The 27,160-nt window shown below is 38.0% G+C and overlaps 1 protein-coding gene and 1 long non-coding RNA gene across 2 annotated transcripts in view; one reads left to right on the top strand and one right to left on the bottom strand.

The window, feature by feature from the left end:
• LOC144210901 (uncharacterized) overlaps positions 1-27,160 on the bottom strand; it is a 55,636-nt gene that overhangs the window by 9,432 nt on the left and 19,044 nt on the right. Inside the window, exon 3 of the long non-coding RNA XR_013329482.1 lies at positions 1,594-1,692. This is a non-coding gene — a long non-coding RNA (uncharacterized LOC144210901). The remainder of the gene's footprint in view (positions 1-1,593; positions 1,693-27,160) is intronic.
• On the top strand, positions 15,657-27,093 carry LOC144210621 (fibroblast growth factor 10-like). Its single transcript, XM_077737379.1, has 3 exons — positions 15,657-16,831; positions 24,885-24,988; positions 26,636-27,093. Exons 1-3 carry the CDS (start codon positions 16,384-16,386, stop codon positions 26,834-26,836), a joined length of 753 nt encoding a protein of 250 aa, XP_077593505.1. The 5' UTR covers positions 15,657-16,383; the 3' UTR covers positions 26,837-27,093.

Here is a 27,160-nt window from a genome sequence, read left to right as displayed (position 1 = left end):
TGAAAGGAAAAATGTTCAAAATATTCATTATTTTACATCCGGGGTGGGCAACATTTTGCAAATGGAGGCGAACAAGCTTTTGTTGATGTTGTAAATACTCGCAATGATGTCTTTGTTGCCCTGGAAACATTTGTGTTGACATACAGCTCAAAATTGTTGGCTGACACCGAAGCCACATTAAGTGCCTCTCGGCAGGAAAACGTTTTGCTTTCAGCGTGCGGTCTCGGGGGGGAAAGTCGGGCATGTCAGTAATGTCAGCCATGAAAACGACCAATGAGATGATCCAGTCAAGCGAATCTTATCGGGGTTTTAACTAGTGTCAAACCATGGCTAGGATCGGGTCCCGATGACATTAAAATGTGGGCATCACTAAGAAACAATACAACATTTTGTGCAAAATGGGCCTTCATTGAGATTTAGAATAGTTTCTGTTGGGGTTTTTTGTCTTCCACTTACAAAATAGCAGTTTTTTTAAGCCTTTATGTATTTTTTTAAGTATTATTGAATGTACTAATTTATCCGACTTAATTTTGATAGACGGCCTAAACTCTGAATGGCAGATAAATGGTAATATCAGCCAGAAAATGAAGTTTTATATAAAAAAAGGAACCATTCTTTATAAATAAGCCACACTCTGTTAACATTTTCACATTATATACTACATAAAGCGCTCATCAGAGGTTAAAAGGTCAGGTTGGTAAATTCAATGACAACTTGGGCTATGCTGTCAACTCATGCAGAGAAATGTCAAATGTCTTTTTGATATAATCCGTCATGCCATCGCTTTTACCTTTCATTCCACTGTACTGTATGCTTGTCATCATATCTCTATATCTATAACACTTGATAAAATAAAATGTACCACGGGAGAAAAAAATCAAGCATGAGATGCTTTTCAACTGTCAGATTACAAAAGCCCCAAGCAGACCCTTTCTTGTCATCATGTGGTCGTAGTTAATCATTTCAATATTCATGCAGATGATTATGAATGACAGCCAAGACTCTGCCCCATCACTCCCGATAAAGAATGTCATTGACGGGAAATATTAATGTTGGCATTTTCTTTCAGTTCATGGACTTTGTAGAAAAACAAATACACCGCCCTTGCGTTAAAGCCAACCATTGACAGCTATTTGCGTCCAATCAATTTAAACTGTGAGCCCTCATCTTTCAGTGCTCTTTGACAAAGTGGGGCAATTGAACAATTGAACAAAACCCACACACAATATAAAACCTAAACGTACAATACGTTGCCTTTTTAATACCGTATTTTCATGACTATAAGGCGCACCACATTTTAAGGCGCACTGCATTATAAGGCACACCCTCAATAAATGACACATTTTATTTTTTTTCCATATATAAGGCGCACTGGATTATAAGGCGCCCTGTCTATTTTGAAGAAAATTTAAGACTTTTAAGTGCTTATAGTCGTGAAAATACATTACATTTCCTGGCTAAACCTTCATAAAAAAAAAACACATGGCTCATGATCACTTCCTTATACTAACCACATCAATGCCATACTAACAGGAGCAACAGGTTTACAATCCCTCCAATACAAGCACAATTCATTGTAAAGTAATTACGTACGTGACGTGTGCCATGTCGGACCTTTCCCGCCTCAAACTCCGTCCAAGCGGTCAAACGTATTCTTGGCTTGACGCGGCATGCTGGCCTTGAAACAGGAGCCTAGCGGGGGCACACACACACAAAGAAATGTGGCTTAATTGCTGCAAGATGTAACCTGGCCTGCAGCCCACCGCTGCCCGCAAATACACTCACAAGCCCTTTTTAAGTGTGTTACTAAAAAGCAAAGAAGGCGCTTGGATGTTGACCCCACATGAAGGAATGGGTTCAAAAAAACTTCACAGACTTTTGTTTATTTGCTGGCATGAGACAAAGTTGTAATGGAGAATGCCTTCTTAATCAAACCAAATCAAAATGTATGGGCGGCCATTCCTTGAGGGTTTTAAAGACAAGTGAAAAACAGATCAAAGATGATATTAATGCAAACATGGTTGATTGATCTACATCTGGCCCGTGGTAGAAACTGATGAAGCATTACAAAACAGACATGATGAGAGGCACTGCAGGGGAGGGAGATTGTACTCTAGTTTAAAATCCACCAAAAAACATCTTAGTGGTTTAACAGAAATTAGCTTTTAGTGGCAAAAATAATCCAAAGGATCAGGAAATTAGGAGAAAAGTATTGCTTTGTTTCCAGTTCATTTACAAGACCCCTGCCCATTATTTCCCCCCATAGAGAAGTATTTAGGATTCAAGAACTACTACAAACTCTTCAGCATATATGACAAAAACAAATTCCCCCTCTCATGAAACAATTTTGAGACAAAAAAACCTCTTAACTAACAAAGTACGGCCTTGGGTGTTGATATGATGTAGCATAACATACTATAGGATATTAATTTCATATCCACATAATCTAAACATGCACAAATTACACTTAAAACAATCCAGGTTATCGCAGGTTCTATCCACTGTGACTTGGGCCCAAGCAATATAATACATAATAATAATAAAGAGGAAAACAAGTCTTTTTTTGTGACCAACTCATGAACACCAATAGAAGGTACGCTGTGCTAGTTTATGATTGACTAATTCTTAATGTCAAAAGCGTTTAATCCCCTGACATTGACTACTTCCAATTGCTGTCATCCATTTTATGATTCTCATTAAATGACTCACAGACGAAACTGCTTGCTAATGTGTGAACACAAAAAAAATGTTCTACCTTGGCAAAGGTCTGCGGTCCTGCTATTCTAGTGATGTGCTTTCTTTCATGACTATAAATGTCTTGGTTATGGCTTTGGGTGTCTCTACAGAATGACATCATGATGGCTGGCTTCTCCTAGTTTGTGATTTTTGAAGTGCATTTCAGCTCAACAATTCGCAACAACGCATGTGACATTACAAAGCTCACCAAAGTACTGACATTGACTCTAACCTGGGTCATTGGGATAAGGTTACACTTAAACGCACTCTTATAAAAGGCTGCTATTAACACAACATAAGGACACACACAAAAGTGCCCATCCATAAGTTTAGATCTGATATCAATAATACTGGCTAACAGAATTTTTGGTGTTCTATGTCTCTCCAACACAAGAGTTTTGTCATTTCTATTGGATGTTCTAGAAATTTTTTCACTGCCACCAGTGTAATGTTGACAAACTAATTGATGGAAGGGTGTATCTTAGTCAGAGAAAGAACAGCAGCAAATAAACACTTAAATGTGGTTAAAATATGGACTTATATATTGGGCTGATCAAATTCAAATGCAAGGAGCGATAGTAACCTGTACAAGAAGGCAAAATTGTTTAGGATAATAGTTTTTTTTGGGATTGATTCAGAAATTTGCCGTTATCCTGCAGGCATAGATATTTGTTTTATTATATTTCCTGCAAAAGAGACTAAAAAAAGTACAGTAGACCCCTAAACATCATACCTGAGGACTGTAACAGTGATTTAATTAGCAGATTCTCATTGGGGGCCAAGCAACCTAGTTCCAGTCCTCCTTTCATTCACTGTGGCCTCCTGACATCAGGTTCTGATGACGTTAACTGAAACCATGTGGCTCAATTCAGGTTCCCCAGATACTTAAGACAATATTGTATTATTAATGAGCGAAATAGAGACAAAAGGAGAGGAAATCGGTTCTTTGTCTTAAGGATTTATGATGACAACGTGGGGAATTTGAAGATGGATCGTTCCTGTTTAAATGAGTGTCAATGACCGCTGTACACAAACCCCCTAATAAAACCTATTAGGTAACATATGCAGGATTTAACCCTGAAATCCACTTAAATGCTGATCAAAGACGGAATTCCCCGAATGAAATCCCTGACAGTAAAAATTGTCTGTTCTCTAACCCTATTAAAGTCTTAAAACTTCCAGTTTTATTGCAGCAATTGCCAAAAATATCATTAAATATGGCCCGCACAAGAAGATTAAATACAACCCACATTACACTTCTCAGTTTTAACCCTAGATAGAGCTAATTACTTAAACAGCACGCCTCCCATTAACCTAGGTGTCAAAACCAGTTGAAACAAATGTAAAAAACAAGTTTCAAAACATAAGTTGCATCATTTTTTTTGCATTATCCTTCTACTATTGGCCACCGACCAGCCATCGAGCCACATGACCAGATTTAGGCGGTCCCCTAAGGGCTGTTCTGAGCCCCCCTTACATTCCTCTCCACCTGCTGCCAGCCCACCCCATACAATCACCTATGATTCACTTTGCATCAAAGGAACGGAAGCAACATTTGCTGACTCAAAGTGCCGGAAAGGTCTCTGCATTTTTGAATTTTCCTTCATTTTTTTTTCTACTTTCCCACCCACGTGCGGGTGCGGTATGACTGCAACTTGTTTGCGGGTTAAGGAGGTAAAAAAAACGTGACACTTGTCTATGAGTGTCTTATTAAAAAGGTGAGAAGTGAGTGCAGTGTCTGGTGGAGGGGGTTAATTGAGCTCTTAAAAGTGCACTTCAAAGCGACAACAGTGTCAGAGCTGAGGGGCACAAAAGTGGTAAAGAAGAATGAAGGGAGGACTAAAAGATACAGATGAGGATGAAGGCTTAAAGGGAGGCCCGTGGTGGGGCTCCGCTTCACCGGCGATGACTAGATGTTGAAGAAAATTGAGGAGAGAGCCCACATGAGAGGGCCGACACAGGAAGGATGTGTGGGACAAATTAGCATCATTGATGGAGCACAAAAAAAGAGAGACCAAAGAAGCGACAGGAAATATTTACGACATGTGCCATCCATCATTAGAAGTTGTGAAAAAAAAATCATGATGAAAAAAAATCACCGGCCACAACATTGGGAACATCTGCACACACTAAAGAGATTGCAATATAAAATTAGGAATAATCGGAATTAAAAGAAATTTCCTGCATATATTTTAAATTTTTCTTGCTAACTTTTTGTTGGTTAAATAAGTATGCAGTAAGTGTGTATATCTTTAAAAAAGAATGGTCGCAGAATTGACTAATACCACGAAAACTACATGGAAAGCCAATATTGGTGGAATATTACTGTATTTCAGTTATGAATTCACTCCTAATTTTTCCCTTCACGCCAAGATTCTCCTTGATCTGATTGGTTGTTGTACTTTCTGCTTCCATGGAGCAAAAATGAGTGATAATGACTGTTATCCTATTTCTCATTACTGTCTAGGATGCAGCTGTACAGCAGATGTTAGAGTAACATATAGACTAAACACTTTGGAGTCATAGTAGCCTTTGAAATGACTCACATTTACTGATCGGCTGCTTTGATTGACAAATGTCACAATCAAGAGAATTAAAAATAATCTTACACATCATGTTATATAATGAGGTATACTAATCACAAATGTATATGTGAAGATACAATGCCTTGTATGCATTTCATTAAGATTATCTATATACAGAATTAAAAGGATTAGAGTACATAGTATAACCGTAATTGTGGAATGTCATACAAAGTTAAAAAAAATATATATATTTGTCAAAGACTAAACGATGAGGAGGCCAATAGAAAGAAATATTTTACGTCAAGAAACACTGATGCCTGGCATCATTTCAGGGTTTTTATATTATGCAAGTTATATTTATAAACAGCATGTGCCTTGGAAAATGTTCTAACAAAAATGGCCTTAACTTTGTAGCATTTCGAAATCATGTGAAAATGAGGATGAGCATTACTAAAAATGCAAAAGATACCCAGAGTATACAAAAAAATCAAATAATTACATAAAGCAGAGTATACATTGGGCAAATATGACTATTTTTATCTATTTATTCTTTTACACCAGCACCTAAACCCCCCTCACTCCTTTAAATGATTACTCCTAAACTACATGAGACTCTAATCATTATTATTTCCTCCCACTGTGGGTATGACAATAATTAAAATGACTCATTTAGTTTTATCGCACAACAGACAGCCTTTTAGCGAGAGGTTCTTTAATTACGAGTCCTAAACAAACACCGCCGAATGCATATGTTCCGCTTTACTGTAACCAGACAGCCATGAGAATAACGTCACTGGCCAGAAATATTACCGAGGGCAAGATATCGCATTCTCCCGCCGACGCCGTTGTTTCATCCTCGCACTCTTGCCGCGGCTCTTTTGCTCTTCATCTCGCTGTAAAAAGCAATCATCATTAGTGTATGTTTGGTAATCCAATCTGCTGATGTCTCTTTGATCGCCCGACGTCAACCAGGCCCCGAACGATCTGGCCCTCAATTTTTTTTTTTCTTCTCATCAGGGATTCGCATGTGTTTTTGATCTCTTTAAATCTCGATTTATCTGGCTATAGTTCATTTTTTTGTGCTGGGAAATAAACACCAGCGCCAAACAACTGAAAACAACATTTTTCCCCCTATGTTGTTCTTCATCTTGTAGCACCTGTCAAGACTGACTCCAGGTCCAAAAATAAAAAGAATCAGGTACACTATTTATTTTGCTGCTCCAAAATACATGTTTTTGTGAGCAGAATCACCAAGTTTTTCACATCTTGGGCGTGCAACCACGTCAGAGCCCGTTTTTGGAATATTAATCAACAACGTTTGCTAGGCTGGCGGGGTCCGATGGTGTTTTTCCTGGAAGTTCTGGTGTTTGTCTTTACAGCTGGATTTTAACAAGACTTTGGCTTTTTGCAAAAGAGTGACAGAGAAGCGATCTCAAGGGTTGCAAAAAGGTCATCGTGGATAGAGAAAAACCAACAAATAATATAGAAAGCTTAGGCGTGACGTGTATATAAATAGACTAAAAAAGTGGTGGCTTTTGAGCCATATATGGCACTCTGCTATAAGTTTGTGTATTTTTGTTACTCATCAATGCATACATACTCATTGATTAAAGGGTTCTTATTGAAATAATTGTGATACTGTACTTTAAATATGCTGAAATCATCAAATGTACTTGGATTTTTACTTTCAAATTCTAAGCATGACTCTCAAAGAATTACATTGAAAAATATGAATTGTTTTCAGCTCTCTCGGTCAAAAAGGTTGCCGCCCCCCTGGATTAAATGAGAAGATGGGAGGGGGTTTGTATACTCCCCTTCCCTGCTAAAGAGATTCAATTCACTCCCTCCCAATTTGAAGGGACTGTTATAAAAACAAAAATAAAATTCAGACTACATTTTGCAGAACGGCTTCATGTCGCACTTTACTGGAAAAAGCAAATAACATTTTGCAATTGTCTTCCTAGACTGAGACATTAAATTATGGGCTGCCATTGACGGGGAGAGGCGTCAAATCTGTTTGCACATTACATTTAACCCTTCCTGCTTCTTCACTCTCACCAATTTGTCCATGACAACATACCACAGCCCACCCACACATCTCAACACTCCCCTGTAAAACACCCCCCCCCCCCACGCACGCACACAACCACCCCCCCTCCCAAAAAAAATCCATCACCCCCTAAAAGCTTTGCCTCATTGCTCAGTTTATCCCGCACCATTATCTTATCTAACTGTACAAGATGACGAACAACTTTGGTTAAAAAGCTCTCAGCCAAAAGTCATTTTTTTCTCCTTCCAGGATTAAAACTCCAGAGCAATGTATTTTGCATCTCTGGCATATACGTACACTTTCCCTTGCTAACACCTCTTGACATTCAGCAGATTTGAATTGATTTCACACTAGTGTACAATATAAGATAAAACAAGCTAAGCCTAGTGAGACCACCAAGTTTGTGTTTACCTAGTGACACTAGCACAAAAACTAATACAGATTATGATATCCATATTTGATAATATATGTACATATATATACATATATGCACATACTATATACATATACATATATGCACATACTACATACATATATATATGCACAAAGTATATACATATACGCACATAGTATATCCATATACATATATGCACACAGTATATCCATATACATATATGCACATAGTATATACATATATGCAGATAGTATATACATAAATACACATAGTATATACAGTATATATATATATATGTGCACATATTATATACATATACATGTATGCACATAGTATATGCATATACATATATGCACATAGTATATGCATATACATATATGCACATAGTATATGCATATACATATATGCACATAGTATATACATATGCATATATGCACATAATATATACATATATGCACATTGTGTATACATGTACATATATGCACATACTGTATACACACATACTGTACATATTGTGATCAAATAAATGAGTTTGTTGTAGTATTTTCAACTATAATAAAGGCATTTGTTTCAGGTCCAGATTTTTTTCCATTCTTTTAAAATTCTATATATCTTCAAAAGGATTTTGTAACTGTTTCTGACTGAACGGAGTAGGTATGATGAGAAATTTGGACAGTGTGTTGTTGAGAAAAGGCCCGGCCCTGAACAGTGGCAGGTGGTTAATGTGTCTCTTGTGACATTGTTTAATTTTGTACACGCCTCAGCTGTCTCTCCCCCGCCACGCCACACAACACAGTCTAAGCACTGTTTTCCACCCAGTCCGGATCCGTAATAAGCAAGGAAACACAAAATATTATATCGAGGATTCTGAACAATCAGACTACTATTACATATGCAACCACAGACAGATCTATTTATTCTTTTGTTAATCATCGCTAAAACTGAACGCTATTACTATCAGTACAGTGGATTAAAGGCTTGAGGAATAAATTGGCAGATGACAATAAACTTGTTTTGATTGCATGAGCGAACAATACTAGAGTTTGCTTTTTTTAAACAATGGCCTCCCACAAATCAGCATTACAACATGCTGTGAACTGAACTAAGAACATAAAAACAATTTCAAGATGATGCAAGACTAAAACTTAGATGTCCTTTTCCCATTTTCAAGCAAAGGCTAATAAACAACCATGAAACAAGCTCCCTCGGCATGAATTTGACATTTTTTTGGACTCAAACTGGCCCTCACTGGTGTCACAAAAGGGGCAAGCGAAGGTGGCCAAAGTGTGCGTATACGTGTACGTAGATGCCATAAAGCTGCCTTGAACCTGACACCTGAAATTCATCCTTAGTGAATGGAATTGCCGGTATCTGGTTCCAAAGTAATGCAAGACAATAGATAGTCTAGCGAGTGTGCGCATAATGCTATCACATCTGACCCCACGGACCCTTATCTGACCCTGTTAAGGTCTGACAAGCCCAATTGGGATTAGCACTTAAATTGTGAAACTGTATAGGGATCATTATCAAGAAATAATGCCACTTGAGTGACACCTTACATCGGTTTCATACATGCATCTTTTATTGCTTGTCACATTCTGTGAGGATGATAAAGAAATGAAGAAGTAAAAAGTTTCTGGCAAACTCAGTGACCTCTAAAATTGGGTCCAAGAAAGATTCTTCAGATTCTTCTGAAATGAATATAGCAAAAAAGAAAGTCAATAAAAGCCGAGACAAAGCTAAACAAGCAGAGGCAATGTCACAATGCTCCTTCAACTGCCTATAAATTTCCATGCTTTTATGACAAGGAGGTCTATTTTCTCATTAATATCATTGTGTTTCGAATCCAAACATTGCAATCGCTGTACTAGTCAGTATATCATTGTTATAAATAAAGCCTTACAAATGATTTAAGATACCCAGCTCTGTGTAGAAAGCCTAATTTCCCACTTCTAAGTAAAACATGAATTAAATATGGTTTATCACAGTTGTTTTAATTCATTTTCAATAACCACAACCAAGTCTGACTGATTCCAGACATTTTCAATCAAGAAATAGCTTCAACAGAAACAGTTTTACAGAATTAAACCTGCCAAAATACCAGAAAAACTGTAACAAAAGACAAGAACAGATGATCATTTTAAATATATGATGTCAGTTTGGCGAGCATCACAAAGTCACCTTGACATTTAGGTCATAAAAAACAAATGTCATCCAATTGTGTCTCATTTTTTTGCTATCACTGGACTGAAATTATACTGACAGTAAAAACCATTTTCCTAACTTTTCCCTCTTCAACTTTACTGAGTCTCACTCTGCTACCTTTTTCTCGTTAGACCTCAAAATGAATCTGCCCATGATTGGTTTTGGCACTTGTGCCACTCTCTAATGATGACCACTGATTGGTCACAGGCTTTCCACTTCCTTCCCCGATGAAATAAACAAGAATGCCACAAGAATCATCAATCATCACAGACAATTACCTCTCTTTACTTCCCTTTTCCCACTGACCCTAGTCCGAACCCCCCCACTATCCTACCCTCTCCCCAACATGCCTATCTTGTGTACCGTTTGTTTGTCTGTCTCTAACAACCAACATGTCTGGACTTTGGTAGATGTGTCCGTTTACGAAGAACGTCAAACGTTATTATCCTCACATCGGACGCTCTATTTGGGGCCAGTTTCAAATTAAAAGATTCCCGTTTATAAAAGTATTTGGTGGTATGAGTAGTAAAACATCATGAGTCATTTAATGCTTGGAAAGTGCCAAGTATGTAAACCACATTTGTTATTTTTTACGATCAAAAGTTTCCTATGAAATTTGACAGTGTACATCTCCGTCAAGGCCAAACAAATATACTAAAAATTAAATTAAATTCATGTATGGTTAGATATTGTTGCAGATGAAATGCTGACAAGGAAATTGGTAATTTAGCAGAATATGGTTTGACTTTTTGTGCAATTTTTGACATTCAAACAAGTTCAAATAAAATGTAAAGAATTTGAGTAAAATTAGAAATTAGTATCAATATTTCATAGCTGACTATATTACCTCAACTCTTTTAAGAGTTTTTGGCAAGTACTTTAGCTTTTTTTGTTATTTATGGACGTCAGAAATCCAAAGCTGGAAACGCCATTTACTTTGTGACCAAGTTCTAATATGATAAATGATAATGAAATAACCTTACATAATAATCGCATTATTCTAAATGTCATAAGCTTCTTCGGGCCACCGAGTTTATTACATGAACACACAAAAAAAAGTCTGCCAAAAGAGTCAAAGCCAGCCAAAGTTCAACAATTCTACTCTGAAACAGCTCAAAATGTGATGGATCACCACAAAGTATATTGTAACTCATACATTTGCAGCTGCACCTAACATTTCATATCCATTATACATTTGATTCATAACAATATTTACATATAACGAGAATTCGAGATTGATATATAGGGAATTTAAACAAAAACATTTCCTCCGAAATGAGAATGGATGTTTTTATATCGATAGGAAAATGTCCAGGAAAAAACGTCTGTTTCACAGATGCAAAAACAAAAAGTATCAAAATATGGCACTACTTTTCCTTTGAAATATCTAATTAGTCCTTGTAAATTCATATCAGGTCACAAGCTTCATCCTAAGAAATAAACTCTTGTCCGGCATGTCAATTTTTAGAGGACAGTTGCGCCTGAAGAAGAACAGCTGCCCTGTACCAGACTGTTCTGCGTTGTCTCTATTAGAAATGACACTGTAGCCCTCTGACCTTCATAGGTGCGTTTGTTCTGATTGATGGCAGGGAGTCAAGGGGATGAAAGACAGGTTGGGGATACAATCATCTGGATCGCAACACAAAGCCAAACATCCTCAACCCCCCATGCAAATCTTCATGTGCCATGTGTAATCTATGTTGTTCCATTGGTGACCTTCCAAACTGGCTGTATTTTGCCCATTCTTATTGGCTCATTGGCTGCTATGGACAGCGATAGACGACCATTCCTATTGGCTCATATGCTTTCAACCAAAAGGATTGGATAACTAGCATTGGAATTGAAAGAAGGATGAACAGGGTCACATGATTGGACGTCAATGGCGGTCAATGAGTAAAGGTGCACTTGTTAGATTTCATTCAAGCTGTTTGATATGAACATCCAAATAATTTCATCCGCTATCAACCCATGCACTTCCATAACACATTCATGCCAATTAGATCTCATGTGGGCCAAACTATTTTAGATATAATATTTAGATTTTTTTAAATGGATTAAAATGCCTGAATATTCAGTTTTTTATAGATCTAACACAATATTTATTTTAGCTTTTTTTAATATATTTTTAGATTTTACAAAATGTTTTTTTAACTAAAAACACAAAGAAATAGATTTAAAAAAATACAATTATTAATTTAAAAGTGGGAAAATCAGGAAATTTTATATACATCTATACTCATAAACATTTATATTTGTGGGTCCCTTTGCCACAGTGGACATGCCGATCCGCCTATCTTTCCATTCAAAGAGTGGAACAACCCAAATGAAGGCTTCAGTGGTTAACGCAGACAAATAAAAAAAACTACCACAATGGAATGGCTGTTAATATGTTTAACACAAATCTTCCCAGCGTGAGACTTTTGTGTCTGGGAGAATTTGAATGTGTCTTTAATTAAACTTGACTGCCAAAGCCATTTGCGCAGAGGTAGTTGGAAGACGGTAATGTGCTCAAAGCCACCGGTCCAATGCGCAATGAAACAATTAGAATCACCGAGTTAAACTGCTGCACCCTAATGATGTCTTCCTTCCAGGCATAAGCAATCAAGACTTATTTAAGCTAAAACCAGCGGAGCCAGAGGGAACCAGTGTCGCTCTGCCCAGTCCTGAACATTTGCTGATCTGGAATCTGCTTCAGTAAAGCCCAACCCGCAAGCCATTTGTTTAGATATCCAACAGTAATGCTCATATTAACACTGACACATCAAATATTTCTTACAAATGTTGCTATTTTAACAATTTGGCATCCAACTGACTACCATTCTAACTTTGAAACATTCCAAAAATTCCTACACCTCTCCCTTATCCAACTTTACACTTAAAATTTAAAATAAAAATCCTCATTTTTAATGGCCCTTTCATTTCCAATGCGTATAAAAGACCTAATAAGGAAAAATATATAGGAAGCAACCAAATAATGATTTAAATTGAAAAGGAAATGATCCATAATGTAAAGGAAGTGTCCCCTGAATGTAGGAAATGACCTATAAGTACCCCAAAATGAATGAGGAAATGACCCCAAAATTAACTCATTGGCCTGCCATTGACAATGATGGACATCCAATTCTTTTAAACTGGGAGCACTGGCGCCAAATCACTAGACTTCCCCATCAACAGAAACCAATGAGCTGACATGGAAGTGACCTGAAAACTCCTAAAAATTAATAGGAAGTGACCCACGGGATGCATAGCAAAGAATTTTCTACACATAATCCTCTATACACTTTCCCAAAAATTGCACTTAACCACTTGCACTAGTATATTATAATACTCTACAGTCTAGACCCATTTTGTGGAAGGCCTTTGAAAATAATTTTAAACAAACTTTTGCATAACCCCCGAAAAAAGCCAATTTGTCTGAAAATCCTTTTCAAAGCAAGAAGACCCCCCCCCCCCTCCCCACTCCTAAGTAGTTTAGAGGAGAGGGGTGAATAAAATAAAGGAGGTTGGCTGCACCCAACAAATTGTTTTCTGCTGTGACAAAACATTTCTTCCCCTCACGGACGAATGACAGTCAACATCTGAATTATGTTAGAGAGCTCGCACACAAATATACAAAGCGGCAGGGTTTAGCTGCCAAGAGCATCGTTGATTGCTAACTGATCACAACAATATGATGGGTTTTATTGTGCTTAGAATCTAGTGAGAGCTTTTTTCTTCATGCTGCAGAGCAACTACAACTAATAATATTGTATATTTAATGACAGGACAAAGATAGAAGCAGTGATGTCACAGGGGAATGTCTTCAAGTACATGTGGCACGTTAAAGAAGCGTGTCAAAAAGTGCTGTCCGTGGTGCTGAAGCTTATCACTTGCCATTGATGTAGATCTTGCAGATAATTAACACGTGCATCTCAAATCATGCATAGTTAAGTTTTGGTTGTTGCAGTAGCACAATAATATAGTACTCAGGTGGTATGACAAGAAAAAATACTTTAGTTAAATAATATGTTTTTATAATTTTGAAGGTTAAGTCTATAATGAATTCCTAATACCGCTTTATTGCATGAGTGTAAATTTTAAAATGGCTAAATGACAGATTTTCTTAATTGCACATATTACATCTGCAATTTTCATTTTGCAAAATGAATATGCAGGTTATATGATCAAAATATTGCAAATTGAAATGATCTGTGTGACTGAAATTAAGAGAATATGAACATTCTAAACATATAAATCCATATGTAATAAAATAGGGACTGTAATATAATCAATGGCAATGCAAAATGCCAATTATTATTATTTATTACACCTACACAAATAAAATTGTATCTATATACAAGCCCTGTATCAAATAATCCACCCCTTTCAATGACAATGTTAATTTTTGATTGGCACAGACATTCACTTAACATATGTTTATTATCATACTTGTAGTTTGCGGTGGTGTAGCATTGCACTGCATCATACCAAGAGCTGTTTCTAATATTTCGATTCTCTCATGTCACTAAACAAATTAAAATGGCTGTCAGCATGATGCGGTACAGATTTAGCCAATACACAACACAATAAGACATATTAAAAACAGAAGAGGGAGTAATGTAGATGGATTAAGAATAGAAGACACAATAAAGGAGAAAAGACAGCAGAGCAAAGTAACTCTAGCCTATTTATCTTCAATCAGCTGCATTACAATCCGGCAACAACAAAAAAAAAGAAGAGGGGGCTTTGAAAAGATGACAAGAAAGCGATATTGTCTGACAATGTGAATAGGAAATTAAACAAAGCTGAAGCCAGACAGAACACCTGGATTCTTCAACGGTGAAACGCCGCGACTCAAAGTTAGAGCCTCCTTCGTGCAGCGCCTAAGGCAGATGTTTATCTCTACATTTAAAGCTCCTCATGATCCAGGTAAAGAAATCACAAGATTCTATCTTAGAGGAAAAGGCCTCACTTTAGTCTCTCTCTATGTATGATGTGGAAACGGTGGCACGGGTGACAAATTTTACTAAACAGAAGCAAACACACTAGTCAAGGATTCGGAAATGGAATATAAACAGCTTACATACACTTTGGACTGGGAATTTAAATAAGATTTTAAAAACCTGACATTTCAGAGTATTTACTAATAGTAACACAGCATAAAATAGACCTTAAGCAAGGTTGAAAATGCTCAAGAAAAGCTCAAGAGACTTATAATAAAGAGGAAAAAAAGAATGAAATATTTTGAGGGCAATTATGGTGCCAGGATGGTTAACTCTTTCACTGCCTTCACAACCAATGAGAATTGCAATCATTATTCAGGGAGCAATTAGCCAAGGTTGCCAGGTATGTTATTTCACAGTAGTCCGGATACTGATAACGTAATTCTAGCCTCAGTACTGATATTAGTAGTAGTTACCGATACTAGTAGTACTATCAATGCAACACTAGTTTAGATATTGCATACTTTTGCAGCATGAAAACAAAGATTTGACAGACAAAAAAAATAGGATAAGATATTCTTCCCTTGGCAAAGGCAGAAGAAAAAAATGAGGGGAGGGAAATAAAAATAGGGGTGTGTTAGACCCGCCCCCATCAGACCAGACACACAAGTGCATACAGTTCTCCAAAGCTTTGGGGTCTCCATAGACATCCAATCACATTAAAGGATGGCATGTTAAAGGGGGGAGCGTAGCAGATAAATAAGGTGAAAGCAGAGACAAGGCTCAAGTCCGCACAGCTGATAGAGGCGGGAAGAGGAGGGAGAGACAGACACAGACAGAAAAGGAGGAGTCCCAAAAAAAAGGAAGGAGAGAGAGAGGGAGAGCTACAAAAGAGGCCACGCACCACTCACACAGCAAGGAGTGCAAGAGAGAGGCGCTCAAGTCACTTTGAAAAGACATTTTGGATTCTTGCACTTTTTCCTGCCCTTTGGATTTCAGTGGACATTTAACAAGAACCATTTTAGCGGGCCTTTAATTATTAAACAGAAGCCATAGAGCATCATTTTGATTATATCCATCATCTGGGACGAGAGGAGAGTGGAGCACGTGTGTTGGACCATCCGTCAATTCCAGCTCGAGTTAACTTGTTGCGCATTAACAAAATTTTTTGGGAGCGCATGTGTGTGGGGGGGCTCAGGGGGGTTTACTTAGTGAAGTCGTAAAGTATTGCAAGGGGAGGACTGAGAAGCCCCCCTCTCAAGCCCCCCAGTGGTTCAGGCGGTGCATGATTTGACTTATGGATGTCCAGACATTCCTGAAGAACTCCTGAGGAATAAACAGGCCAGCTCATCCAACATTCTCAAGTTCTGCCGCACATCCTACAGATTTGCGAGATTTAAACACCGAGACTGGAGGTTGCGGGTGCCCCCCGAACGAGGAGATTTGTAAGCACGGGAGGGGGGCTACTCCCACTCTTGTACCCTCTCCCTGCCCCCAGCTCAGCATGCCCCAGCCCCTGAGCACCTCCACAGCTCCTCCAGCTCCACTACCATGTGTAGATGGACAGTGACACAAGGTGCACCCGTCGCCTGGTTCTCCTCCCACCCCCGCCAGCGCCATCGCGCAACCCCGCCGCACCCCTTACCCCTGGCCTTCCTCCTCCTGCTACTTCTACTCGGAGGGTCCTCATCCTCGCCGCTGACTTTAAAAAGCCGACATGGCGGATCAAGAAGGCCCAATCGACCTTTGGTGGCGAGAGAAACGCCGACAACGTCCTATTCGCCGGCAACCCAGCGGGTCTCCTCCGCCGGGTTGCCAGGGGCGACCGACCTGTCATCGTCGTCTTCGGCCGCCGTGGTGGGGCGCCACGTGCGCAGCAGCTATAACCACCTGCAAGGAGATGTGCGCCAACGGAAACTGTTTTCATACCAGAAGTTTTTCCTCCGTATTGACAAGAAAGGGAAAGTCAATGGCACCAAAAGTGAGGACGATCCTTACAGTAAGTCGCTTAGTTGGTCATTTATTCATAGCCTTAGAATGATTCTCACATAGCGACCAATCCATTTTGATTGTGAGGGCTAACAGCAAACTTAATCAAACTGGTTTGTACGACTTAATGCTATCCATCCCAGTTTTTTACAACAAACTTTCACAACAAACTTTGTCTCTTTGCCTTCTAAGAGTTCAGGTATTTATAGACACTGTGTGCATGCCAAAATATGTTTTTCCTGACCAAATCTGCAATGCATGAACATGCAAATTTTAACTTGATCATTATTTGTAGTGTATTTTGAAACATCATCCAATGTCAATGGCATTGAATGAGTTAATTCCAAGCATTTCATCCAAGTTAGTCCTGTTAAGATGCCTCTACAGCCATATATGCACTTGCTGAAGTATACAAGTCAAACCACTAAATGAGGAGAATGAAACATGATTCTCTGCTTCTAATTAAGCAAATAAAAGCAATAAAAGCTGACAAAGAAACAGCAATTTTGTGGTACATTTCTACCCCTTCAGTAATTTGCCTTAGGATAAAATGCATTGAAAAGTGCTTAAATAGATGTAAATTGCCCATATCATCTCAAAGTACTGTTTGTTGACAAAAGGCAGGTAAATAAAAGTATGCATTGGATCATTATTGTTATATTAAAAGAAATATATGCACATAAGCATAATCTTCTGGGTTTGGTGAACGTCAGAATGTGCTGAGGATGCATTCAGCGTGGGAAAGTGAAACAAATGAGCGCCACCATGCTGAATAATCTATCATGTCTGTATCAAAATGTGGTCATTTGTATTTGTCTTTGTATTCCATATTAATGGTCATATCAGTCACACGCTTTCACACATGTCACAAGCTTCCATTAGTTTTTCTCACTGAGAACACACACGCATGTAAATGTACTTGCAGATACACACAGGCGCAAAGAGAGAGCCGTCTTGCACATGGCCTCCATATGGCAAAGTTCACTTTTATTAGAGCCTGGACCAGTGTGAACATGTGTGTGTGAGAAAAAGAGAGAAAGACTGTGTGTGTGTGTGTGTGTGCCACTCAGACACCAAGGCTCTGCCAGACATGGCTGAAGGAATTTCAATTAGCATCTTTTTCTTGCCTGCAGTCACACAAAACACACACACACAAATTTCCGATACCAAAAGAGCATCAATTCATCAAACGATTTGTTTTCAGTCCAGAAAAAAAGGGAAAGATAAGATTTACCACGGCCAATACAGCATTGTAAGCTCACGTTCTACAAGTGGGAATCATTTTATGATCAGGGAGGGAATATCTCTCTCCAGGATGAATCATGCTTTGACATGTATGCACATCTGCGTACAAGCTTGTATGTATGTTTACGCTAATACAGCACCTCCAGCTATTTAGCAAGCGCTCCAAACAAATTGTTGCTTTCAAATAACAAGATGCCGCTATATTCCTAACCCCCCTTAAAGTGAGAACATCTATGTTGCGGTGATGTTTCACTTGATCATTTTGGCACGTGACCTTTTGACGTCCATCCACATCTGGACTACGTTGTCAATTAGATTGTTTGTAAAAAAAAAGCCATCTCCATTCATTCATGAATATATGTATAATTTGCATAGGTTTTTTGGCCAGCGGGGCCATGAGCTTCAAAAGCCTCCCAGTACTGTAAATGCAAAAATGTGTTCTTTTGAGGCCGATTTGCGTTCATTAAAAACACATGGCTGCTGAGACAGCGTGAAGCAAGCATTCACACAAACACACACACACACACAAAATGCAGTAATACAACACACTAACTACTTGCAACACTATCTCAGGTGCCGAGAGTCTACGAGCCAAACCAAGTGCTTCTTTGGAGCGGATTTTTTTTGTACAACGTTATCAAGCTGTCGTAGTCTGGCAATGTTCAGGAGGTCAGCTCGCAAATAGGCGTCATTAGATTGGTGTCAGAGGTGATAAAGACATTTAAAAGTCCAGGGTCATGAATCTCCCGCATGGCCGTATTTTTTTCTAATCATGTTGTCACAGTTAAGAGCAGTACATCACTTCAACTTTTGCTAAACATGTGGCCATGGGATGGAATGATTTCGCAAACAAGAGACACGAGTGGGCGACCACCAGTGAGGGGGAGAAAAAAAAATAAAAACCAAGTCGCGCATGCTTTTTGCACCACTGGTGGGAAGCAATTGAAATGCAGCCCAATTTATGGCGCCTCTTACAATCTGATTTAAAGGGGAAGTTTTTCCACCTCCTTGCTAATTACACCAATGTGCCCCCTTTTAGTCCCCACCCCCCACTTCCACATGCTTTGACCCCTCGCACAGTCCAAAAGATTTGTTAATGGAAGAGTCACTCCACGTGGTGGGGTGACTTTTGCCATGTGCTTTTAAAATGGTGAAGGAAAACTACTAGAAAGAAGAGCTGTCCAATTGATATCTAAAAAATCAATTTAAGATGCAATATATGCTTATGTTGCGTGATTTTTCTAGGCTAAAAAATATTTTGAAATATACAAGCTTTTTGTGGATAGTGGTTAAAACCAATGCTGTATATTGACTAAAATATTTGAAATTTTCTGATTTAAAGTAAAACTAAAAAAAGCTTACGTTTAAATATATATAGTGCCTCATTTATTTGGTCACAACAGCAGTGAACAGGATATTCTAAAACCAAGTACTGACAACTTTAGTGACAATCCTGCTTTGAAATAATGAAGTAAAATATTCCACTTTTTAACTTCATCTAAAAATCCATCATTATGCCTGTTCTTTCATAACAAAAAAAGCAAAACACGTGCAAATCTAGCCACGTCATTCTTGCTGGGGGTTTTGTGAGGTCTTGCACAATATCTCACAACACCAATCCAAGTGGAGGATCATATTTTTCCCTTAAAAAGTGTATAAAAATAGCAAACCCTAAACCCAATGTTTCCACTTGTAAAATAGTCCATTAATGAAGTAATTTCTAGATTCCAACCATCCTTTCTTTTCTTAACCAACAAGCACAATGAAAAATAGCCTTTTAAGACCTGCTCTGATTATTTTGATATCACTCAGAAATGAATCCTAATCAATCCTTTGCAGATCTTTAATGTGTTACCAATCTACTTCACCCTTCTTTTTGCTAGACTAGTTCTGTTTACGATTCTCATGGGAAAACGTATCAGTGTGGCCCATAAAAAAGACTTATGAGGAGCTATGGGACACAGCAGAGGTTACTGTCAGCATTGCTTTTGCTTCAAAGTCACTCTGACATCTTCATGGACTCCTTTCTCGGTAAATTAAAGTGGTGTGCAAACGTCACGGGGCAAGCCTGCTCCGAAAATACTGAAGCCATCATAGAGATGTCCCGAAGCTGCCAAAGTCAACAATTACATTCAGCTGGGGTTTGAAAACATACACTAAAGCTAAACTACCTGCACGCTTCCTCATATATTTGCTCCATCTGGTCTTTTGAAACTAACCAGAAGGCTAACTGTATATTTGCTTTTATGCTAGAGAGATTGTGAAGCACATTAGTCAAGCTAATTGAGTGCTGAGAGACAAGAATCGACTTGGGATGGAAACAATTAGTTGATGGACTTGACAATTCGATCAAATTGGCGGATTGTCTGTTTTGTTTTGGAATGATCGTGATTGCTTGTGTATAATCTGCACTCCTAATATCACTCTTCAAAAGTTAATAACTTCACGATTCATGAGTATCTTGTTAAAAGTCTTATCTGCCGTGTATAATAAGATTTGCATTATTTTTCCTTGTTCAGATGGAATTTATCGCAGTTCTCTTGGTTTGAGAAGTCATGATTTAAATCGAGAAGCAATAATGGTAAAATACTGCACAGTACTTGGCTAGAATGATGGAAAATTGTACAGTACAGTGACTGATTGCTATCAATCTTATCAGGCACCCATCCAGTTTAGTCCAGAATATGGCATTTGTACTTAATAAGGTACTGTGTCAAATGTAGTCGATCTTATCTGATATTGAACAATCAGTCGAATCACAAAAAAAGTCCAATTAACAGACACAAAGTACAGTATTTTCACGACTATAAGGCACGCTTAAAAGTCTTAAATTTTCTACAAAATAGACAGGGCGTCTTATAATCCAGTGTGCTTTATATATGGAAAAAAATACTCAGTTTGCATTATTGGAGTAACAAGAACTATTAATTCTCTGATCAGAAAAATGGGCTAAAACACAAGGAGTTGATTACTATGCCAAAGAATGTTGAGTTGGTGGGAAGCCTTTTTATTGTTTATATTATGTTGGGGATTCTTGCAGACTATCATCATGATGTCAACAGACAGCAATGGGAGGAGACGCTTGGAATATTAAATACTAAACAGATCCCTAATCAGGTTGAAAGACTGATAACATATTTCACATATTATTTGACTGGCGAATTGGATTTCGGAACACAGTAGCACGCACACGTTTAGAATTCCTGGTGTTTTACTGTCTGCTCGACTTGATTTATCGACACGTTGCCCATTCTCGAGGTTTTTTTTTTTTGGCACATCAGCACAAAGACTTGACAATCCAAAAGTCGTCAAGAAAAACAAATCATCCAGTTTGGCAAAAGCCGCCAAAGAAGAGCCAACGTGGTTACCGTCAAGTTTTTCTTTTAGTTATGTAAAGTCAAGGAGCAGAAACGACAACTTCTACAAGTATTTCCTGAGTTTAACCACAGTTTTAGAGTACTAAACGTTTTCCAGGCCATTAATCATGGTCATGGAAGTAAAAGCTAAAGTAGACGCAGTTATTGATACTTTTCCGCCCTGCCATGTTGGAAGGGTAACACCGAAAGTGTCATTTTTGCGTTACAAAGTGGAGTATGTGAAGCGACACAATTAATGGCCAGTAAAACAGTGGGAGGTGAAGAACAGCATCTGTGATGGATAACATCCAGAACTGCTGCTACACAGACACCATGTGCTCCCCGCTCACTCTCCGACATTCCCTCACCGTCGTAACACCCCCGCCTCGTACAGCCTGCATGAAAGTGAGGCTCTTAATGGAATCATCAAAGTTGGCGCTGAGGGCTTTGAGTAAAGTCCAGAGAAGCATCTGGACAGACTGGGAGAACAGAGCAGCTTGGAATGCCTGCTAATTAACCTGTTTTCACCACGTTTAGCAACTTTTTTGCCATCCCTGACTTGCTAAATCTGCCGAAATGCGAGTTGAACGCAGCCAGAAAAATAGGGTGGCGTGGTTCGTTTCTATTCAAATGTTTTATTGCTTAGCCTGAGAAAGCTCAGGAGAAATGATGTTCTTGATTAGACTAGTGTCGATGCTAAAGTGGTGGCAGTTTAAAGAGAACTGGAATACATTTTTAAAAAAAATATGCAATGGTTAGATGGTCTTATGGTGAAAGTAGCACATATTTTAAGAGGAAATGCACCCTTTTACTTTAAATGAATGGATTGTATCAATAAGTATCGGTATTTCAACCAATATTAAATATCAGAATACTAGATATAAAGGGAAATTGTTCATTTTCAGCAAGATATGTTGAGATTGATTATAAAGAGATAAGGTTATAGACAGGTTTCCTATTAGGCATTAAACTTAGCCGGCATTTATCACCTGATACCAGATATTGGCGAAGAAAACAGTCATTTCAATTGAAATCTCCTTGGAACATTTAAAAAAAATGTCTACTCCAACATTTCTTTTCTAAGACAGATCTTATAGACTGTATAGACACAGAGAAAGTTGTCCATAATACTGCAAAATGACCAGATTTCTTAGTGCCCACACCTCTTACCGCAACAGGGAGCCGAGGGGCAAATGAAAAATATGTTAAATGCAGATGACCGTCACAGCACATTAGTTAAAAACATAACTCCTGCAGTGGAAAGCCTATGAAATGTTTTGACAGAAACTGACAGTTTTGGCACTTTATCATCTTACAAAGTCAACAGGAACGGCAATACCTGGTGCGCTCATATTTTTTAAATTATTTTATGCAGCCTATCACTTCACTTCTCCATCAATTCCATATATTTAAATATTAGTCAATATTATATTTCCTGATTAAAATTATATTTATGAATTTAAGCCATGTTCTTGCCCCATCTGGTTTAAAAATAATAATAATTTACGGGTTCAATGTGCATAACATTGTACATAAAAACAAATCCTTTTAAAATATTGCAGTACTGACATAACATGACCAAACTAGGTTTGGATTTATAAAAGACAAACAGTGTATGGCAATCATTACTTAAAATAGTTTTTGCATTCCCGCACATCTCACTTATTGGATTTCCCAAGAAAATACTTTACAAGCACTTTTTGTCTGCTTTAGTTCAAAACTTATTTTCGGGTTCCAAGTTTGAAGTGTGATGAAGAAAAAAAACAGAATAGAGAATAAACAAAAAACTATGTGGACTAGTTCCATACAAAATGAAAACAGTTCAGTATCTTAATCAATTAAAAACAATGAAATCCAGTTTAGGCTAAATTTCTGAATGGTGACAAAATAAAAAGTGACTAAAAGTGAGTTTTTTGATTGGAACGTACATTTCCAAATAAGGAGAATAAGCTGGTGACTCCCTAAAATAGTGATTGAGTACTTTATATGGTTATTACTACCTTTTATACTAACATAATGATCAATCATAATTATTACACTTGCAGCATAGTTTGAAATCTTGCCACATCATCCTTTACCCCTCCCATAATTTGATATTTTCACGACATTGGCTTCACATTAGGTATGAATTTGGATCCTTGCGTAATTGTTCCACATGGTAAACAATAAACATAGCCCATAAAATAACTATTTAGCCAATAAATCTCAGCTCATGTTACATATTTGATGTGGTCGACGGGGACGAGGGGGTTAGCACAAATCTCCAGCTCCTTTTTAATGATAACAGGCAGTGTGTTTTTAGTGAAAAATGTCTTGCCATGCCTTTTCTATTAAGTGAACCTTGAGCTATTTGCAATGTTTCTTAGCCTTTAAAACACAGATAATTAAGATGCCGGGCTATGATCCAAAGGAGTTCATGGCCCCTTTCACAAATAAGAGCACATAAATGAACAACAACAACAAAAAGGCAATGTGTTGACTAGGCTTATTAAAGCAAATAAAATAACATACATTGTTGGGTGTGTGTGGTAAAGTGATGATATATTTCAAGAATTTTCTTGCAACGTGGGAGGCTTAAACAGGTGGAGTTAGTGACCTTTTTTTTTTTGCTTGTTATAGAAATGTCCGGGTAGAACATTTTGAAGTTGATGGATGAATTATGTATCTTTTTATGGACGTCATTTTGACGGATTGTCTCGCCTTTACGAGCCAATACAATGCTTTTTGGGGTGTTATAAGAACTTACTTTTATTGATGGGAATATAAGGATTGGACTGGTGTCAAGATGCTTTGGGGACTGAGCTTTACTTGAACAAGCCAAAATAATGTGTGGTCTTACCACTAAGATCTCAGTTCATATTTTTTAAGAGAAGTGGAAAGTCCACATTTTTCATGATTTATAAGTGCACATAAATTACATTACATTTGAAAATGTTTGAAGAGGAATTTAGAAAAAGGCATCTGGTGGATAGGCAACTAAATTTGGTTAAATAAAATCTTAACTATTCAAGTCACATAGTATTATCTGTTAATAAAAGTATTGGTGGGCAGTATCATTTTTGGAGAACCTCTGATTAAGGCCATTTTTGCATACAGAATAAAAATATGTACTGCAAATAAAGACAACAGTGTCCCTTATCAGCATATCTTAACACACATATTCAAGTTCCATACACACAAGGCCACTCTTTGCCGGAGAGATTGTCCGTGCTTGATTAAATTCTAAATAAGAGATATTTTAGGTCAATGGATGCGTCATGAGGGGAAGGTTGATGGAAAGTTTAGGGTAATCTGGCTAAATGGGTGTACATGCAAATATTTAAAAATATAATTGAGAAAAAAACTGGAATGTCCTGTACCAGTAGTTATAAAAGTGTCATGATTCTTTAAAAAATGGTTAAATTTTTCTTCCTTGTCTAAATTAGTTCTTGACACAAAAAATGTCCTTTTCCATCCTACCAGGTATTCTGGAGATCAAGTCAGTGGACGTGGGAGTGGTGGCCATCAGGGCCCTCAGCAGTAACTACTACTTGGCCATCAGCAAAAAGGGAGAGCTGTACGGCGCGGTGAGTTTAGTTTACATCTTAATATCTATCTATCAACTAAATTAATGAAGTATTTCACATCAACATAAAACTAAATACACTGAAATTGGTTAGGAAATCTATATAAGTATCAATGTTTTTGAGGAGGGAAGCTAAACTGCGTCAAGGAGGCACCATAGAACATAGAATTGAAAACACAACGTCTATGTTTTCTATTATGTTATCTACAAAGACTGGTCAGACAGAACCCTTTCTATCTGGTAACCAACTATGATAAAAAAAACCTTAACCTGGTCAATTACTCCAACATTCCCTCTTCTATTTCACAAAATATAATATATAGGACTATATAACATACAATGATAGTCAAGCAAAACCAGAAATCTTGAACATCTAAGCCAGGGTTTAAAAAAAAACCTAAAAACATCTACAATCTAAATCTATTGGAAAGCTATGTGTGGAAAACATGGGCGCACCATAATCCTAACAAATCCCATTGGATTTTGTTGGCGTGAATAATAGGTATTTCTTTCTATCTTTTTCCAATGGGCCAGCAATTTCCTATCTGTTCCCGCAACAGGAAGTCAAGTTAGTCAATGCGAGTCCTCTCCAGATAAAGAAGTCAGTGTTGCAGAGCCATCGAGTGTAATCAAACGCCAGCCCTTCAGGCCTGCGCTAGGAGACAGCTTGTGTTGCGCCAGTTCACGTCATGGGAATTCAGTTTTTGGGGGGTGGCAGTGCAACAGAATGCCTCTTTTTCTATACTAGCGGGTGTCATTTCATCTGTGCCGCCGCGCCGCGCCGGAGAGCGTTGCCTCTTTCACACCGAGGGAAGAAGAATGAGTGCGAGAGAAAGAGAGATGAAACGAGGGCTGTGCCCCATTGCAAAAGAACTGAAGGAAGAATAGATAAAAGGGAAGGATTGAGTTTCTGTGAACGAGAGGACGGCAAGGATTTGAGCCACGTTTCGGCCTACTGAGAGCTTGACCTGTATGATCGGGATTTCAGGGTTGGACGTGGTAGTTGTGCTATTGTGAAAGAAATTATGGGTACTTGAAAAATCCTGTTATGAGGTCATCTGGTTTTGGTAAACATTCACGTTTCTCGATTGGTCACTCAATCAACTGCCAAGAACTTTTTTTGATTAACGGTTAATCAATGGAGTGTTTATTTTTAATCATGATTTGCGAATTGTTTTTATCAAAGCCAAGCAATGTGTTCAGTGAAACTGTATCAAATCCAGCCTTTGGGTGAGATTATTGACGACATACTCACTGGAATATCCCAAATAAAGTGAAAGAAAATAAAAACAAAGCAAGAGACTAATGAATATTAAATTGAACACAGTGCTTTAACCTTTGATAGGCGTCCAATTGAATTTAAGATCATTCTGCTATTAATTTAAAATTAGTTTGTCATTGGTAGACATCCAATTCATTTAAAATTGAAGAGTATTTAAGCAATTGAATGTGATTCTACCATTTCCCCAACCAATAGAATTGTTCTTAGTATTTCCATATCTGGTAGTCATGTAAGTTTAAAGCTTACAATGTTTTTTTTAATCAAATTTACGTTGGAGAAAACAAAAAAAGATTGATGAAAACAAGCAAATAAGTGGAATTATTGTGTTATATTACGCATCACTCAACCTTGACATCTCCTCCACAGAGGGACTTTGGACCCGATTGTCGTCTGATCGAGCGAATCGAGGAAAACAAGTACAACACGTACGCTTCTGCGGAATGGCGCAACAAGAGAAAGCACATGTTTGTGGGACTTAATGCCAACGGAAAAGCCGTAAGGGGTAAGAAGACCAGGAGGAAAAACACAACCACTCACTTCCTTCCCATTGTCGTTCATCCCCGATAACGGGACAAGATGTGGAGCATCTGGGGAAGGACTTGTTTAGAAAGAAACTGATGGCTACTGGGGCATTGGCAGAAGAAACGCAAAGACATTTTGCATCTGTCGGATGAGGACACAAAAGATATATTGCTACTGTATACAATGTACATAATATTTTTGGGTCTAACTTATAAAAGTATGCTGGCACAGTAGGAAAAAAAATCATTGTGATCAGCAAGTTGGTGAGGTTGAGAGAGACGTAAACCAAGCAAGTCAAATTATCTAAAGTTTCTTTTTGTTTTTTGGGAAGGGGAGGGTTTATTTATTTTGTGTAATATTTAACAGAAA

This window comes from Stigmatopora nigra, chromosome 17, assembly GCF_051989575.1.
Source record: "Stigmatopora nigra isolate UIUO_SnigA chromosome 17, RoL_Snig_1.1, whole genome shotgun sequence".
NCBI lineage: Eukaryota > Metazoa > Chordata > Actinopteri > Syngnathiformes > Syngnathidae > Stigmatopora > Stigmatopora nigra.
This window is presented reverse-complemented; position numbering and strand designations above follow the sequence as displayed.

Excerpts from the sequence above, each read along its gene's own strand:
- LOC144210621 (XM_077737379.1), top strand. The coding sequence starts at position 16,384 with ATGTGTAGATGGACAGTGACACAAGGTGCACCCGTCGCCTGGTTCTCC. Across the intron at positions 16,832-24,884 it reads AAGTGAGGACGATCCTTACA|GTATTCTGGAGATCAAGTCA; the intron begins GTAAGTCGCTTA and ends CCATCCTACCAG. Across the intron at positions 24,989-26,635 it reads AGGGAGAGCTGTACGGCGCG|AGGGACTTTGGACCCGATTG; the intron begins GTGAGTTTAGTT and ends TCTCCTCCACAG.